At 34.9% G+C, this 19,609-nt stretch overlaps 1 protein-coding gene across 1 annotated transcript in view; it reads right to left on the reverse strand.

Annotated features, from left to right (window-relative positions):
• Nucleotides 1-19,609, reverse strand: part of ptprt (protein tyrosine phosphatase receptor type T) — a 335,410-nt gene that overhangs the window by 41,650 nt on the left and 274,151 nt on the right. Inside the window, 2 exon segments of the mRNA XM_073852511.1 lie at nt 3,352-3,439; nt 10,548-10,758. Of these exon segments, the coding sequence (XP_073708612.1) occupies nt 3,352-3,439; nt 10,548-10,758 (299 nt within the window).

The following is a 19,609-nucleotide window of genomic DNA, read 5'->3' on the forward strand; positions in this document are numbered from 1 at the left end:
TGCATGGCCAAAAATAAAATTAAGATAAAAATAAAAATAAACAAGGAAAACGTACATTTACTTACGTTTTTCCAGACACTAAAACGTACAATACTGACGTATTTACAGCATCTAAACGTACAAATACATACGTAATTTTAGCACTTTAACGTATAATACTGACGTATTGACGACACCTAAAAACAAATCCTTATGAATACTGAAATCGCGGCATTTTATTATCATTGTTTTTAGTTGTCATAGCAATGGCCTTATGTTTTTTTGAGTTCCATTATTAAATAGTTTAATCATTTATTTGATATGAAATTATACCATTTCATTCTGTTCTGTGTGATTTCTGCTGCCAGCACGTTTGCAAGAATAGGTCTATATAATGTTAAACAAGACTACACTTTAAACCCTTAAAATAAATAACATTTCTGCAATCGTTTAACGATGTTTTGGACCATGTTTTCTTACATACCATTCTATCAAATTGTCAAGATGAACTGTTCTGACACAGTTCTTGTCATATTTCATTACCATTTTCTAAACTGTAGCGAATAAACTGTGATAATGTGAGAAATGTTAAAGCTGTCTGAATAAATTTGTTTGATTGTATACATATTAAACTTAGATTAAAATAATATATAAACATATAAAAATAAAAGCTAATTAAGTTTTGTTTTTTATCTTTTTCACAAAGTTCAAATGATTTGCAGCGGCCGCCTTGTCGCGTCCAGTGTAGACAGCCTCCAAACAAATATCACAGCCATTCAAAAACGAGAAGTGCACTGCACTCTTAACAAAATGGACAAGTTTTAAAAATAATTAATAAATATTAAACCTTTTTAACATTATTAAAACTATACTGAGTGACTGATACCATCTTTGTCATCTGAAACACTAGTTGGTTCGCATTGAGTTCGCAGTTTTAATGTACATGTTTGCTTTAATATATTTTCAATATCTAATGTAAACTATCCATTGTTGCTTTCAGTATTGCTATAAATGTCACGCAATATGATATTTAAACTCACATTAGACCATATTAACAATGAATAAAGCACATAATCATTACCTAAAATTATCACTGTCATAGTTTGTATGTTGTTCCAGCCGTGACGTCACATAAAATAGAAACCATTTAGAAAATAGAATCACTTTTGCTTGTTTCGTGCATGGTTAAGACAAAAACTACATGGAAAATATACCTTTTATCACGTCGCTATAGGACACAGTGATACAGTTTGATCACCCCAAAAATCGAAGTATAAAACTATTAATGCTGACAGATCTAATAACTGAATTTGCAATTAGGGAAAGTGGAGAAAAGAGACCCAGTCTGAGCATGAACAGTTGACTTGCATGGCAGACATGGAGATCCAGATTTTTTGTTTGTTCATTTGTTTTTTTAATATTCAACAGGCAAAGTTCTTTAGTTTTCTGTATCTGAATACAAAAATGTTCAAAACTGTTTGAATAAAACGGACTACTGCAGGGGGAAAAAAAAACCAAAAAAACAGAAGCAACAACAGCAGCAGCAACAATAACAATATTATTAATAATAAGAGCAAACATTTTGGCCATAACATGGTCGGTAGCCCTTGGCTTGGTTTTTTTGTGAAAACTAATTGAACCATGGTTTATAACTTTTATACATTCATCACATTCCTGTAAAAATACTTCAATTTCAAGAACGCATAGAGCTGCAATCTTTGCTTTTTAAAAGCCCTCTGTTTACTTTCCATTACCAACCTTCCGCATTTTCTCTTTGTGTCGTGTTCTCTGTGATGTCATTGTCCTCTGCTTTGGGATGAGACCCTTAGGTATGCTGTGACTCATCCGTTCCTATTCAAACCTGCTGCCAAAGCATTTCCTGCAATCTCAGTCCAAACAGAGCGCGCAAAGGGGCTCAACAGCACGCATCTGTCAAACGGCCCGCGCCAAATCATAGCATGCTCTGTTTCTGCACATCCCTCCCTCCAAGCCATAATTGACGAAATATACTAATGAGGAATAATTTGGAAAAGATATAAAAATCTCAGCATACACAGAGAGGGAGAAATCTGTTCTGAAGGCAAGCAGGACTGAATACGAGCCGTCTTCCCAATCTCCCCACCCCCCTTTTCTCGTTCTCTGATATGTAAATGTTTGCCAATAACAGTTTATTTTGGGTGTAGAGTCTCGTGAATTATAGATGACCATATGGGCTTGAATGGCTGACACTGCCTGCTGAAACACTGAAGGGATGAGCGAGACCGGACAGATGTCTCTAATTGAAACGGCTTTCCTCGTCTCCCATAAATTGTCAAAGTTAATCAACGGATGCACGGCCAATTTTGTTTGTGGGTTAATTTTTTTCTTGGCTCAGTTTGTAAGACATTGCTCCAATTTGGGGTGGTTAAACATGCATTCACATAATGAAATGCTTCACAAAACAACATTCTCCATTGGCTGGTCGACTTGAGACTTTTCAGTTACTTAAAAACCCATTATGCAATGCATCTGGTTATATTAAATGCAGCACATGTCGTAAGCATTAATCTACCATCATATATAGTAAGATGGGACATATTTGCCTGCACATAAGCATGTTTAGTTATCTTTAAGCAGCCATTTAATTATTACCAGGATGTTTTTGCTAAATTACTACAGGCTAAAGTCAAAGTTACAAGCAAAGCAACACCCTAAGCACCTGGCGCCATCACCCTTATCTCCATTTTTCACAGTTTTTCCACAAAAATGATCCTTTGTACTGATGAACAGCCTGATGGACAGTTTTCATTAGCAACTTGTATAATTAAATGGGTTTAACTAATAGCAAATTCATCATAATACCCGCTGGCCATCAGCGACTGACAAGCTATTTCATTTGGCCCAATGTTTCATCTCATTTTAAGAGCACCGTGACAGTGACAACTAAATGTTGTAGAAGAAATATAATGAAAACAACCAGATATCATTTAATGAGGCTAAATAAGCTAAATAATTACCAAAGTCTATCATGGTACACTGCCATCACATCTTTGAAAGTATTCTTTAAAATACCCTGGCGAACCATGTGCATATGGTATTTCTATGGTATAAGAACGTATACTGTACCATATTTATACCAAATACCATATTTAAATATACCAGTGTAACACCAAGGTACTTTTTTAAACAAAGTGGTTCAAAACTGTGCTCTTACCCTAAATTAACTTGTAAAAACCATACATGAATCTGCTAATAATTCAATCTGATACCTTTTTAAGCATAATGAAATACCAAATGGTGCGATTGAGAAGTGAGGTTCAGTTATTTAGGTGAATGAAACCCAAAATTTTATATAACGATTTAATATGGAGTCCTTGTTGTTTCAGTACTCACAAGCGATGATGTTTCCATAGCGGTTCTTGTTGCGGTTCTCATCCTTCTTGGCAGTTTCCCATGGTGCCGTTTGTCCCTCAGCCAAACCCTGGAATCAAATCAACAATATGAAATGCTTTCACACATTTACAAATACAAATACATACATATACTTTCTGATAGCTAAAAGACATCCAAGTTCAACTTTTAACACTTTGAGATGCTCTTCAGAAATAACAGGTTGTGTTAAGTGCCTCTTTTCCCTTGATATCACTGAAAGACTCTTGTGTGTGGAAGAGTCTGGTAACTGTAGACTCATCCTTTAGCCTTGGGGCAAAGACAAGACTCTGAAATGTCAGACAAGAGCGCTGAATGGTGGCCACTTAAAGCCGTGGTGCAATCTTCATCCTGTCCAGCACACACAAGACAAGCCATTTACCGTGACAGATCTAGAGAAACAATGGTGGTCTGCAAAGTGTCTACATTAAAGAAAGACTTCATGGACAAAGTGCTTCAAAACAAGCACATTTTAAAGATGAACCAGATGGGTGATGGTGCAATTTAGTGAAGGTTTATCTTTAAAAGACGTCTCTGTGAAAGAATGGCAACAGAGAATGGACTGAGAGATAAAAGTTAATTCACAGACCTTATGATGTGTCTTTTCTCTATTTAATTTTTTTTCACTCTCAGTAAAATTTGGCGGCCAAATTTCATACAGTCACAACTACGTCTTTTAAGAAAATATAATGTCAGTAACTAGATATTGCATAATGAACTGTATCTATCAATCCATCCAGTATTGCTTTTTGGTACCTTTATTAAAGGAGAAGTTCACTTCTAGAGCAAACATTTACAGATAACTTACTCACCCCCTTGTCATCCAAGATGTTCATGTCTTTCTTGCTTCAGTCGTAAAGAAATTAGGTTTATTGAGGAAAAAATTTAAGGATTTCTGTCCATATAGTGGACTTGTATGGTGCCCCCGAGTTTGAACTTCCAAAATGCCAAAAAAAAAAAAAAAAAAAAAAAGGTAAAACAGTGATACAAACTCAGGGGCACCTAAAATGTTTTCCTCAAAAAACATTATTTTTTTACGACTGAAGAAAGAAAGACATGAACATCTTGGATGACAAGGGGTGAGTACATTATCTGTAAATTTTTGTTCTGGAAGTGAACTTCTCCTTTAATGTAGCAGCATTAATAAAGGTACGAAAAATTAATATAAATAATATTAATAAAAAAATAATAATAAAATACAAAAAATTTAAATAAAATAAAAAAGTATATATAAAACTGTAAAATAATAAAATAAATAAAATCAGAAAAAAATGAAAGCATTATTAAAATAAATTTGTTCCATCATGCATCACTACATACAGTGGTTTTTAACTAATTGACTGTTCTGGTTGGGTGAATCAATCAGCCTCAGATGGGGTCATATATGTAGAAGACTTGTTTTTCTCTCCCAAGGCTGTACGATGAAACCCATCTGGAACTAGTGAAGCACAAAAGCCTGAACATACAGACCGTATCATCTCTGCTGTACTGTTCCTTCACGTGCATTAAACATGATCTGGCACCTGTGAAAATCGAAACCTCAGAAAGCCCAATTTTTGTTGAAATTGCTCTTTAATGTGTGAATGAAACATGATCTGGCAACCCTTCCGATAAATCAGTCACATTCATGCACAGGGACGCTGGGATCTGGCAACTCTCCCCGTGTTCTCATTATTATCATGGCACAGTCAGGGTAACTGAGTCAGTTATAGCCAAAGTCTTTGTCTGCCTGACAGAATGTGATGTTAAAACTGTTTGAGGGCTTCTTAATGATACATTTTGAGACATCCGGAGAGAATCGCTACACAAAAAGCCGTAAACTTCTGTCTTCTGGCAGTGAGCTAAACTTATTCTTCATTTGTTCTGTACCGGATTCCTCATCCCCTCCCTATTGTCCTCACTGGAGCCTCTCTCGTCTTCTGATCTTCGTGTTTTTGATACTATTAATACTTTATAGATGTGATGAGAACAAGGCGTCTTTACTATGTGTGTGTGGACACAAAGACAGCTGACATGCTGTCAGACCTCTTCCTACCTCACACTTCCAAACATTTCATAATCCTCTTCACCAGCTACACTTTCTACGCTTCATGACTGTATTATTTTGTTATCTAATGCAATGTCATTCACACACCAAAAAGGGTTAGTTCACCCAAAAATGAAAATTAGCCCATTATATACTCACCCTCCAGGCATCCTAGGTGTATATGACTTCCTTCTTTCTGACGAATCCAATCAGAATTCTATAAAAAATTATCCTGGCATTTCCAAACTTTAGAATCGCATGGGCAGGTGTTTCTCTTCATCAGTCCAAAACAATAAAGTGCATTCGTCCATAATAAAAAGTGCCTCACATGGCCCCGGGGGTTGAATAAAGGCCTCCTGTAGTGAATCGATGCATTGGTGTAGGAAAAATATCCATATTCAAAATGTAATAATCATTTTAATCTAGCTTGCGCCAACTGGTCATATACGGAAGCAGCTCCGGGCAGATGACATATGACGTTGATGTTGACGTTGAGTGACAAACAAACACGCCATGGAGAAATCTAAACAGCGGTCATGAATTAGATGTACAAAATGAGGATTTGTAAAGAAAACTGTCAGAGGATTTCAATATAAGCTAAGAGGAAACTGGTTTTCCTTTGCTTAAGTAAGGAAACTTTGCTTCCTTTGCTCCCATAAACAAACGCTGATTTGTGCTAGACTCACCGGTGCATATGCAACGCCGTCGTCCTACGTCATCTGCCTGAAAGGGCTTCTGTGTACGACCAGTACATTTATGTTTCAAATATGGATATTAATCTTACAAAAATGCATTGATTCACTATAGGAGGCCTTTATTCATCCCCCGGAGCCATGTGAGGCACTTTTTTATTATGAATGGATGCACTATATTGGACTTGTTTTGGACTGATGAAGAGAAACACCTGCCCATGCAATTCTAAAGCTTGGAAATGCCAGAATATTTTTAATATAACTCTGACTGGATTTGTCTGAAAGAAGGAAGTCATATATAACTAGGATGCCTGGAGGGGGAGTAAATAATGGGCTAATTTTCAGTTTTGGGTGAACTAACCCTTTAAGTGTCCAAATACTTTTATGGGGCCACTGTAACCTTCTGCATATTTATACGTGCCATTAACTTCTCGTTGTTTCTTCTGTCTAACGTGAGCACAGATGCAGGATCACACATCTGGCAGGCCGCGGTTAATGATGCGATTGTGCTGACATACACACACAGGTGGCCATCATCAGTTTTTACCAACATGATCAGATCTGCATCACTCACTTGCTGTCCATCATATCTCATCCTTCTCCATTCCTTCTGTCTCAACAACTGTCTACTGATAAATAAGCCTAGATTTAAAGCATTTTATGAAAAATTCTTGATTTATAAGCTAATTAGCTTGATACTCTATTTGAAAGGGTTAAAAAGCAAAGTTAAATTATTGGGAACTTGTAGCATTAAAATCTCATTTGCAGTAGAAAAAAACAAAAAAAAAACAGCTTTAAATTCACAGTAAAACGTGCATTATGGGAAACGCAGTATTTGCCCCTAATGCGCTCTCGCTCATATCAGCCAGTCACAAGCCAGTAAGCAAACACTCCATTCAACTCAGTGTAAATGTATTGAGTTTCTCCTCCTTCACTGCATATTAGGAAAAATGACTTATTTTCGGCGGCAAGGATAGAGATGGGCTTATGCAAAAAGCTGCCAACTTCATTTGCAGGCAAACTTGTGAGGCAAATCAGGTTAGGAGAGAGAGGCGATAACAAAAAGGCGTTATAAAAACGTCAGCCTTGATGAATGACCCTTTAAACATGGAGGCACAGGCTCTGATGCTATCAGACTGCGTATGACAGGCATGAGCTGCCAGCAATACATCTATCTCATGTTTACCTCTACACTTCAGACGGCCTAAAGCAGCCTATACAGCTGAGCTAGTCCAATTCCAAAGCTGAAATTAAGCCAGACCTACTGCTTCAAGTGATCCTGTTAATAGTATGAGAAGAGCTTAGGAAAGACCTCTGTAACATCTAGATCTCCTTCAGGCTTGGAGCTGCATTATCCTATTTCTGGCACTCAAAATGGTAACTGTGAATACATCAATTGGACCAAAAACATGCTACAGATGATGCACCTCAATTTGTTATTTTGTCTGAATAGCAAGTCAGATGTATGACAGACATAACTTTATAAATGAAAGTCTCTTCTTTAAAAGCGCAATCTTTGCCCTTTTAAAGATGCCTTCAATCCAGGTGATTGAAAATTTGGACGCAGAGAGCATCCCTTCCTAATTCACTGATGTCTCTTGTTGCCAGGGCCATCCATCAAGACTGTGTCTGAATACACAATAATGTGCCAAATATGATTCATACTCATACTCAACTAAAGTTCTTTGCTGAATGTTTATCTCCGATGATAGCCTAAGAGTGTTTCTACCTCAGTGCGCAAAGAGCTGTTCAGAATAACTGATTTCAGACTACATTCCATATTAGAATTGTGAACAAGATGTTTACAAGCAAAATATTCAGAAACATGCCTCCACTGCTTTACTTAGTAAAACATGGCATCACTACAATGCAAGCAAATCACTCACAAATGTGAGTAAATCTTCGCTCTGAACTACTGCCGGTTTCTTCTGTAGAAGGCAGAACTAATGCGCAAACGGTAATCTCATTGGCTGGCGCTCACCTGTTATCGTTCCTGTTTTGATTTCAGCAAATCAGTTCGAGCGAACACAGACAATGTGATTAATATTCATGAACCCAGCAGCTCATTAATCCTTAGTGCGTTTTACATTGTTATTACTAGTAGAATTCATAGTATTATTATTATCTTATCAGTATTAATGTTAGGTCCCCCCCCCCCCCTTTTTTTATTACAGAAACACTGAATGACCAACAATAAGCACCACCAGTCCTAAGTTTAATATGCATTCATACATGGTTACAAGTTCTACTATTAAATAATGCTTGATATCATAATATCATATTATAATAGCATGGGTATATTTGTAGCAAATATAGCCAAAAATACACTGTACGGGTCAAAATTATTGTTTTTCTTTTATGCCAAAAACCATTTGGATATTAAGTAAAGATCATGTTCCAGTAAGATATTTTGTAATTCTCTACCGTAAATGTATGAAAACTTAATTTTTGATTAGTAATACTGTATGCATTGCTAAGAACTTCATTTGGACAACTTTAAAGGCGATTTTCTCAATATTTAGATTTTTTTTGCCCATTCAGATTCCAGATTTTCAAATAGTTGTATCTCGACCAAATATTGTCCTAACAGACCATACATCAATGGAAAGCTTATTTATGTATAAATCCACATCACACTTTCAGGGTCTCAAATATATTTACTAGCCAATAGCAATTCTATTGCCAAGGTGTGTGTAGAGGGTTATAAAGTATACTCATACTACAGTAGGTACTACATGCAAATATGGGGGGATACATTTTTTTTTAATAGTTATTTTCATGAAACACAGACAAACACAGGGAAGGATTACAAAAATGCTAAACTGGCATATATATATATATTATATATATATATATATATATATATATATATATATATATATATATATATATAAAATAATTACAAAGATTTGCCATCACATAAATAAGTTACATTATATATATATATATCAAGATAAAAACAAATTGCAATACAATTTCACAAATATATCATTACTCTTTTTACTGCATTTTTGATGAAACAAACACAGTCTTGGCATTAGAAACATAAAAAATCTGAATTACTCCAAACTTCTGGCTGGCAGAGTATATAGTGTAGCTTTTATGGTACTTTTAAGATGTTTTTTATTTGCTTAAAAGCTCCAGTCCACATTTATTTAAACTGCAAGGACAAGTGCAGCTAGTACATTCTTTAAAAAAATTGTTGCAAAAACTTGTGTTCCACAGAAGAAAGAAAGAGTTTGGAATGGCATAAGGGTGAGTAAGTGATGACAGAACTGTCATTTATAGAGGGTGAACAATCCCTTTAATGAAAACAAATTACAAAGTGAAGCTGGAACTCATACAGGGCAGCTACTTCAAAACCACAATTTGTAGGAAATATATTTAGAGGAAAAATAAATGACCTTATCAAAACTTAATTTCATATCTCTCTGTTGTTGGCAGCATCTTTCCTCTAGCACTGTTCAAACAAAATAACAGCCAAAACGATGCCAATGCACGCTTTTCCAATCTATTATGAAATCTGTACCTTAAAAACAGAAAAAAAGACCTATGCACAAAAAAGGATGTCTTACTTTTCAAATGACAAGTAGACAATCTAACAGACGCAATTTCAATGTTGGTGACCTTCGTGAATAGGCAAAAAGGAGTTCTCTATTTGTATTATTAAAGCGAGCGGATCGTGTGTGGGGACGGCAAAGATAAGTTAGCCTTCAAAGCTGAGGTTAGCAGGCTTTTTTTAAAAATCTAGAGTACGACATCATATTGACACAAAGGTCTTTGCATATTCCAGCAAATAAGGGTTTAGACAGTGAAAGATAATTGGTTTTATTGTCACAGGGGGCTGATCTTTTGTGCACCACTGTGTGGACAGATTTTTCAAGAAGCGCTTCATATCTCACGTGACCTTTTCTGAACAAAATGCCAGCATGTCATCAAGATGCACAGACCTGCTTCTTTTAATAAGCAAAGACTTTAATTAGTTATTTAAATGTGTTTAAGAAATAAAACCATATGAAAAAAGACAGGAAACTAACAAAAAACACTCCTTATTGAGTGAAAAACATGTCTGACATTTCCCCTCAAAAGATTAATTTCACATCATTTTTTGGACTTACTGTGCATGCAGAGGCAAAAACAAATTTCATAGTTGCACGGCTGTCGTAATTGCTGCTTAAAGGCTTGATCTAACATACTTTTACAAATTTTGTTTATACTAAAAAGTAAGCAAATGATATTGAGACCTACAAGCAGAGAGAGACTTTTAGCAAAGTCTCAGATAAAAAAATCAGCATCACAGCAGGCATAAGTCAATGTTTACGTAAACTTCAAATTAGCAATTGTGTATGAAATGTCTTATATTAATAAACTTGCCTTGCTATATTAAGAGTTTCAGTCTTATTAAAGTCAATCACTCAAGCTCAAGACTTCAGCGTTCTTACCTCATACTCCTCTTTAAAGCCGTAACCTTGCCCACACTTCATCTGGGTGATGTGTTGGAGCAAGTCCGCAACTCTGATGGCCGGTTGGAACTGGCCAGCCTGGTAGGACATCTCCACCGACTCACAGCCTCCATATGGGTACGTCTGGATGGTCATCGAGGGCTGGGACATCTCACTGTGGCTGCCATCTGTGGAGGAACAATTCACAATCCTTGAGTAACCATCACAATGTCCAACTGCCAGCTGGAAGGTTGCTGGTTTGACACCAAACAAGGCAAGAGAGGCAGCAAACTCTAGGTTGCACTTTCCTGTATTGATGGCATAAAAGTAATAGAAAGTAATGGACTCATCCAGTCTTGGTCATTTTATGCTCAAAGTCTTTGTTCTGTTTTTACTGAGCATCATGTTTAATTTACAGTTTTCCCAGAAAAGGCACAATTCATATCTACAACCGTTTGGATTCACAATCTCCCACGTATATTACAATCAATCAATGTAAAAGCCTCAGGCAAAAATAGAAACACCAGAAAACTGTGCGCTTTTATTCAATAATTTACAACCTAGGCCAGTTGAACTGCTATAATGAACAGTGCATATATATATTTTAGACCATCTAAAGATTAAATTGGATTTTTCGGAATTTTTCCCATTGCTACTAATATTATATATATTTAACAACAAACCCAGACTGCATTAAAAAAATACAATAAAAAAGTCTAAATACCTGTTTTAAACATATTAAAAATCTAATGACCACCCCCCTCTAAGATTTTAACTTGAAAGAAGTCTTATTCTCAATATATATACAGTATATACACACTGTATATTTTTGAGTGTGCCTACTATTGGACAAATATGTCTATACAGTTGAGGTCAAAAGTTTACATACACCTTGCAGAATCTAATGTTAATTATTTTAACAAAATAAGAGGTATCATACAAAATAAATGTTTTTTATTTAATACTGAGCTGAATGAGATATTTCAAATAAAAATATAAAAGATGTTTACATATAATCCACAACAGAAAATAATAGTTGAATTTATAAAAATGACCCAGTTCAAGTTTACATACACTTGATTCTAAATACTGTGTTGTTACCTGAATGATCCACAGCTGTTTTTTGTTTATTTAGTGATAGCTGTTCATGAGTCCCTTGTTTGTCCTGAACAGTTAAACTGCCAGCTTTTCTAAAAAAAAAAAAACCTTCTAATACCACAAATTCTTAGATTTTTTAGCTTTTTGTTTATTTGAACCCTTTCCAACAATGACTGTATGATTTTGAGATCCATCTTTTCACACTGAGGACAACTGAGGGACTCATATGCAACTATTACAGAAGGTTTAAATGCTCACTACTTTTCCCGAAGGAAAAACAATGCATTAAGAGCCAGGGGTGAAAACCTTTGAACAGATTGAAGAATGTACATTTTTCTTATTTTGCCTAAACATCATGTTTTTTTTTTTTTCATTTAGTACTGCCCTTCAGAAGCTACAGAAGATACTTACATGTTTCCTAGGTGATCAAATAAGTTAAATTTACCCTGATCTTAAAAATCAAAAATGCATTGTGTTTCCTTCTGAAGCATCAGTGAGCATTTGAACCTTCTGTAATAGTTGGATAGGAGTCCCTCAGTTGTCCTCAGTGTGAAAAGATGGATCTCAAAATCATACAGTCATTGTTGGAAAGTGTTCAATTACACAAAAATGCTGAAAAACCAAAGAATTTGTGGGACCTGAAGGATTTTTCTGAAGAACAGCGGGCAGTTTAAGCGTCCAGGACAAACAAGGGACTCATGAACAACTATTACTAAACAAACAAACAAAAAAGACAGCTGTGGATCATTCAGTTTACAATACAGTATTAAAAATCAAGTGTATGCAAACTTTTGAACTGGGTCATTTTTATACATTCATTATAAATTCACTATTATTTTCTCTTGTGGAATATATGTAAACATCTTTTAAAGATATCAATTAAATATCTTATTCGGGTCAGTACTAAATAACAAATATGCATTTTGCAGATTCTGCAAGGTGTATATAAACTTTTGAACACAACTGTATATCTGTATATCTACAGAAAAACACATTTGAATTGATTTGATTGATATTAAATGTGAATACTTAATTTCATATAAAACTTTTAGGAGGACACTAGCATAAACATGAGTTTAAAACAAACAGACAACTGTAAAATGAGTTTTTTGAAAGGTAGCCATCCACATCACTCAAATACTACTAGTACACAATCTGTAGAACCCTACTAAAAATGGCAGAGAAAACACAAATATTTGCATTCTAGGATATCATGTTGCTCTCAAATAAGCACAGCTTTGTTTACTGTGCACTAATACCTCTCAATCAAGACCAAACCCATGAAAGCTCAGCTAGGACCTCAATACTGTGAGCTGTCTGAGCGCCATTCAATCACATCTCAGTGCAGACTTCAGTTATGCATGACAATATACTGAGACGCTGACAGTCCGTCCTTGCAAACTCTTTTATTAGAATAAGACTGGGAAGTAGTTTATTGATGTTAATGAGTTCATTAGCTAGAGGAATGGGGGAAGCAAATGACAGAGAATTCTTTCATATGGCCTCCTTTAACTGACTAAAGCATCATTCAGATGCACAGAGGGATGGAATATTACGCGACAAATTATTAATGTGCCTATTTGCATCTTAATCGCCTTGAAAATTCATTATACACTTAAAGTAATTCTGGGGCTAAAAAATTTATAATCCACACCAAACATCTACGCTTTTTGACACGGCGAAATATGAGTAATTTTGCATGACGCGTTAGCAGCGTAGCATTTTTAGCACCAGAAGGAAAAAGTTGAAAGTATTAGCGGCGACAATGTATTATGAAGAAAACAATTATGCCAAAATCGTAGCCTCGGGAGGGTCTTTTTAAAGGGTGCAAAAAGTAATAAGCACAGAGATGCTGAGACTGCTCAATGAAGCTGAACAGGTTCATAACCAGCACATAAAACATCATTTAGATTTGACTGAACTGCAAACCGTTTGGTTCCCATTGACTTCCAATGTATGGACAAAAATACAATGGAAGTCAATAGGAATGGTGCCTGTTTGGTTTCCAACATTCTTCAAAATACCTTCTTTTGCATTCCACAGAAGAACGATCATAAAGGTTTTGAACAATATAAGTAAATCATGACAGAATTTTCATTTTTGCATGAACTATTAATTTAAAAGGGAGACACTGCAGGCAAAAACAGTTTTTTCTTCTCCACTGAGACATTAATCTCCACTTCATTAGCACTTACACACACCAAACTTTACGTTTTTATTCCTGTCTATATCCTGAAAGTTTTTACAGAGGGATTTGTTCATATATAATTTGCTTAATTTATATAACATGTTATTCCCCCCCAAATTTTACAAATATATTGTTTTCTGTTGAAGTATTTTCTGAATTATAGAGTGACAAAATGAGATACCCAAAATTCCCTTTGTAAAAACATTTGTCTCTTATATTAAAAAAAAAAAAATTAAACACAAATTTTGAAACTGACTTTATCCAAGGGTTTAGATTTTTGTATTAGAAATGTCTGCAAATTAGAGCATATTTGATTATATAATGCCTCATTTGCATATTTAAACCTAACATTTTAGAAAACTTTTAATACAAAAAATGTTTGCAATTATCATTGTAATCAATCAACTAAATAAGATACAGTAGATGATAATTAGTTCATTTTTTTTACCCTATTCAGTGTCTCACCTTAAACTGATATTTACACTTTTCTAAAGATGAACGAAAAGCATAACATTAAGCTTGATTGTTAGGCACAGACCGTAAAAAATAAAAAATAAAATACAAAAAATAAATACCCCCAAACCCTTTAAAAAAAGTTTTAAATCAAATTTCTGAGCACAAAGTCATGATATTTATATTGTACTACTCATATTCATGGTGGAAAAATATGTTTACGACTTATGCCAACATAACAAACACTAAAATAGAAAAAAAGAGTGTGCGATAGAGAAGTATGCACTGGAGACTCTTAGGTCTCTCAATTTACTGCCCCTCCCTCCATCTTTCTCCTTCCTTCTATCGCTATCAATTTTTTCATAATTAATTATTCATGTGTTTTTGTCTCAGCAGCATGGAGTGAGTCCCAAAGTGGTGGCCCAGTGGGTGTATTATGTTGTTAAAACGACGCGTCTGCCACATCCAAGCCAGAGAAATATCGAACAACTCCTGCTCTAGAAACAAAAGGTCAACTGCACATTTTAGGTGACCTCATATAGAAGACAAGTTATATATTGAAGATTATGGATAAACATTTAGGTTTTGTAGTTTTAAATCATCAGAATGATGAGTTTTGACAGTTATGAGTTGATAAAAAAAGAGTACAGTTTATAAATAAATTCTAATGAACCATTAGTACATTTTACGGTGAGGTCCTATGGGATACGTTCAGTCCGAGAAACAACTTAAGATGAGGGGGAACATAAAAACATGACTGAAAACCCATATGGAAAAACAATACGAATACTAAACAAGATTTTGATATGTCCTTCCTTAAAGGTAAAGTGTATATTTTCAGTACCAAACAGCAACACATATTTAATTGTGTAAATCTGGTGATAAATGCTAAATAAATAAATAATCTATGAAGTTTCTGATTTATCTGCATGGGTAACCAATACCCATGTACACAGCATTAATTCTTCTGGTAATTTTTAACTAGATGTGATTCAGAGTTTACTTTTTAAATCTTTTTCTAATATATTGCACATCTACACATTCATTTCTTCTGTTTCTAACACAACGTTCTCTCTGTATTCCTTGTAGGTCTAAAAATAGGTTTGAAATGATAAAACAACAATAAATGAATGGGGAAAACGAATGGTTCCTCAGCTGTGTGAACATTAAAATATTAAATAAGAAACATAATTTTGAGAAATCTTGCGAGATCTTGCAGATTCACAGCATATCCTCCTACAATGCAACTCCACATTACACTGCATTTATTGAACTATATTATTAAGCATACTATAGTTCGTGTCAAATATTGAGTGAAAGAGAAAGAGAAAGAAAGATGTATGGCAGTAAGTAATTCTTCTCCTTACGGAGGTAATTTTCTCATTCCGGCCTTGTTCTGTCCCATAATGGCTTCTTTCATTTGAGCATGAACTCTTTGTGGCCATCGCATTATGTGCATTCAGATGATTAGTGCTAAAATCACATTAAAGCTCAATTATCGGCATGCACTGTTACATTACGATCAACTACTATGGTGTTTGCCATTAACAATAATTACCTGACAAGTCACAATAACGTACAGGTCACTAAATAATGACATTGTAAATTACTTTCAAATGTCATATGTGAATAGGTCTCTGTGGGTATATGGAAGAAAATATATGCGATAAAAAAAAAACTCTGAACAAATACGTGTATATGTAGAAATTGCTGTAAAGGTAAAAGAAATTAAAGTCATTATTATTATTAGCAAACAGTATAATAAGCATTAGCACTGGATTTGTTGCAATACGTAAATTATAAATTATTAGACTTTGCTACGTCAAGCTTTTGTCCTTCAAATTTGAAAAAGCAATCTGTAAGTAGACAGACTGTAGGCTTTAGCACAATAAATGGGCAAAATCAATTATAAAAAATTACCATAGATTTTTCACAAAGCCATATCATAAAGATTATAAGACTTACTTAAAGGATTAGTTCACTTTTAGAATAAATAAATGCCTGATAATTTACTCACCCCCAGATTATAAAAGATGTTTGTGTCTTTCTTTCTTCAGTCAAAAAGAAATTAAGGTTTTTGAGGAAAACATTCCAGGATTTTTGTCCATATAATGGACTTTAATGGGGACCAAAGAGTTGAAGGTCCAAATTTCCATTTCAGTGCAGCTTCAAAGGGCTCTACACAATCCCAGCCGAGGAATAAGGGTCTTATCTAATAAAACAATTAGGTTTTATAAAAAAAATAAAAATGTATATACTTTTAAACCACAAATGCTCATCTTGCACTAGCTCGATTTCACACATTACGTAATCACATTGGAAAGGTTGCACATAATAGGCGGAAGCACTAACCCTGCGTTTACAAAGTGAACGTGCAAAGAAAGTCAAACGGCCTTTACAAAAAAAAAAAGGTAAAACAACAATGTCAGAGGATTTTGAAGATGGGGGAGAAAATGAGATAAAGTTTTTTACCCTACCCTACCATTTAGAACCAAAGTACAAATCATTTTGCTACTTTCAATGACCTTATGGCCAAATATAATTTACATAAAACAGATTTATTCAGGTATTTTCAGCTTCGTAATTTTGTAAGAACTAATTTCTCTAGTTTCCCCCAATTGCCAGAAAAATCCCTGCTTGAGAGTTTATTTTCAGCCCCTATAGGTAGTAACCGTATCTCTTTTATTTATCTCATGTTGCTTTCATCTAGAACTTCATCTCTCTTATGTTTGAAGTCAACATGGGAGAAAGAGTTAGAGCTTAGCTTGTCTAAAGAGCTATGGTCCGAGGCCCTTGCTAGAGTTAATTCTACTTCTGCCTGTGCCCGGTTAAGTTTAATTCAGCTAAAGGTGTTGCACCGAATCCACTTTACCAAAGCTAGACTCCATAAATTGTTTCCAGAAACAGATGACACTTGTATTAGATGCTCCTTCTCTCCAGCTGACCATGTTCATACATTTTTCAGTTGCCCTAAATTGGCTTTATACTGGGCTTCCTTTTTTGATTTTCTTTCAAGGGCTTTACATATTTCTCTTTCTCCTTGTCCAATGGTTGCTATCTTTGGTGTGTCTGTGTCTTCTTCTACTCTTTCGAAACAACAAACAGATGTCATTGCATTTGCCTCCCTTGTTGCTAGAAGATGCATTTTGTTACATTGGAAGTGTCCATCTCCACCCCCAACTACCTCCTGGTTAAAAGACCTCATGTCACTCCTTTCTCTAGAAAAATTGAAGTACACTATTCAGGGCTCAACTGTTAAATTCTATAAAATTTGGAATCCCATCATAAATACCTTTGACTCTTTAACCTCACTAGATTCTGACTGAGTTTTGTTAGTATGTGAATATACTTTTATATGCATAATTGTTTTAGGTTAATTTAGTTTTTTTTTTTTTTTTTTCTCTTATTTGAAAAATGTCATTATATACATTTCATATTTTTGTAAATATATAGTATGTATAGTATATACAGTTTCATTATAATCCTCCTGAGGGGTTTATGGGTAGGGAAGTAAGTGGGCATAGGGGCAAAAAAACACTGTTTTTCTCACTGTACTGTTTTGTGTTACATCTGTCTATAATAAAAAAATCACTATATAGAACCAAAGTACAAAGATGAAGATGCATTTGTGGTTAAAAAGCATTTTTTTTTTCTTTTAGAAAATGACCAATCATTTCACTAGATAAGACCCTTATTCCTCAGCTGTGATCATGTAAAGTCCATTGAAGCTCCACTGAAACTGCAATTTGGAAATTGAACCTGCTGATTCCCTACTATATGGAAAAAATCCTGGAATTATTTCCTCAAAAACCTTAATTTCTTTTCGACTGAAGAAAGAAAGACATGAAAATCTTGGATGACAAAACCACACAGCAACACCCACAGCAGCCTATAGCAATGTGACAGTGAGCTTGCACCACTTACTGTACTATTACTATCACTACACTATTACTATATATCAACAAATGTCTCCATTTTTCACTCCTAAGTCTCCTAAGCTATGAAAGAGCCACCTCTGAGCAATGTCATTACACTGAATGCCACTATCAGAGTAAAGCTGGAGTCGGCAGGCGTCTTTCAGCTAACCAGCAGAATCAAACACGTCCCTTAGCGGGTTATCCATTTCCAGCCTCTAAAACTATCGTTTCTCTGTGAAACAGAACCCTTGTCTCTCCCTCTCAGTTCCTATCTCTGTTCCTCCATTCTGTTTTTTCATTTCCATCGATCCTACAGATATCTACACCCCTCTACAACATCTAAATCTTTCACTCTTTATCTCGCTCTAAAACATTGCACATACCCTATTTTCTCTACCATTATCCTCTCTTTCTAACACAATGCTCACTCTCCCAGCTTCAAAACTTGGACTACTACAGATGCATTGATGATCATCATCTGTGCGTGGATTACAGGAGAAATGATTTTAAAAACAGTCGACACGAGTCCTTTCTCAGAGTTCCTGTATGCGATTACTGGGGCTTTCGCCCCGCAACATGATCGATAGCCTGTAAATGAACTGGAAGCCCCACATAATAGGCAGGTTTATAAATGATTAGGGGCCGGCGGTCTTTCTCGACCTCGTAATCTCAGCGACATCGTTTCGGCAGGGAGCATCTTCAGAACAGAAATATGACCGCCCTCACTCGGAGCGAGAGATGGGGTCTGTAAAACAGAATGAAAAGGCTGTCTTCCTCATTTAATGCCTCATTCTTTTATCTGTACTAGTGGCTGTATTTCTTGCTATCTCTTCTCCATCTCACTATCTTTACCCTCCACTCGATTTCACCTTTTCAATTCTTCTTTACACAATCACTCCTTAATACAGTGCTTGCTCAACTCTAGAATCCATTCAACCTTTGTTTTATAGATAATTTCAATCTTAATTGTATTATATATATTTTTTTTCTAATATTTTTTTAAGTTTAAAGCAATTTAACATTAAAGTTGACATAAAATGGCATTTGAAATTTGTTTTAGTACTGTGGCATATTGAAAAAGGAGGCCGAGATATGATTTTACCCAACAGAGATTTCATTAGCAAAGCAATTCAATTTGAATAAAATTACAAACACTTTTTTTGTGGAACACCATGCACTAATAAACTGTGCACAATGAAACTATAAGTGTGTATTTAGAAAGTACATTTTCAATGTTAACATCAAAATTCCATTGATTTACCCTGTATCTACATCAACAAGGATTACAACATTCGAATTGGATTTTGATTTGTGGTTTGGGACTTTTAGAATCTTACAAAAAATTATATTTCAATTAAATATGTTCTTTGGAACTTTCTATTCCTTATAGAATCAAAAAACATATA

Source organism: Garra rufa, chromosome 12 (genome assembly GCF_049309525.1).
Source record: "Garra rufa chromosome 12, GarRuf1.0, whole genome shotgun sequence".
Classification (NCBI taxonomy): Eukaryota; Metazoa; Chordata; class Actinopteri; order Cypriniformes; family Cyprinidae; genus Garra; species Garra rufa.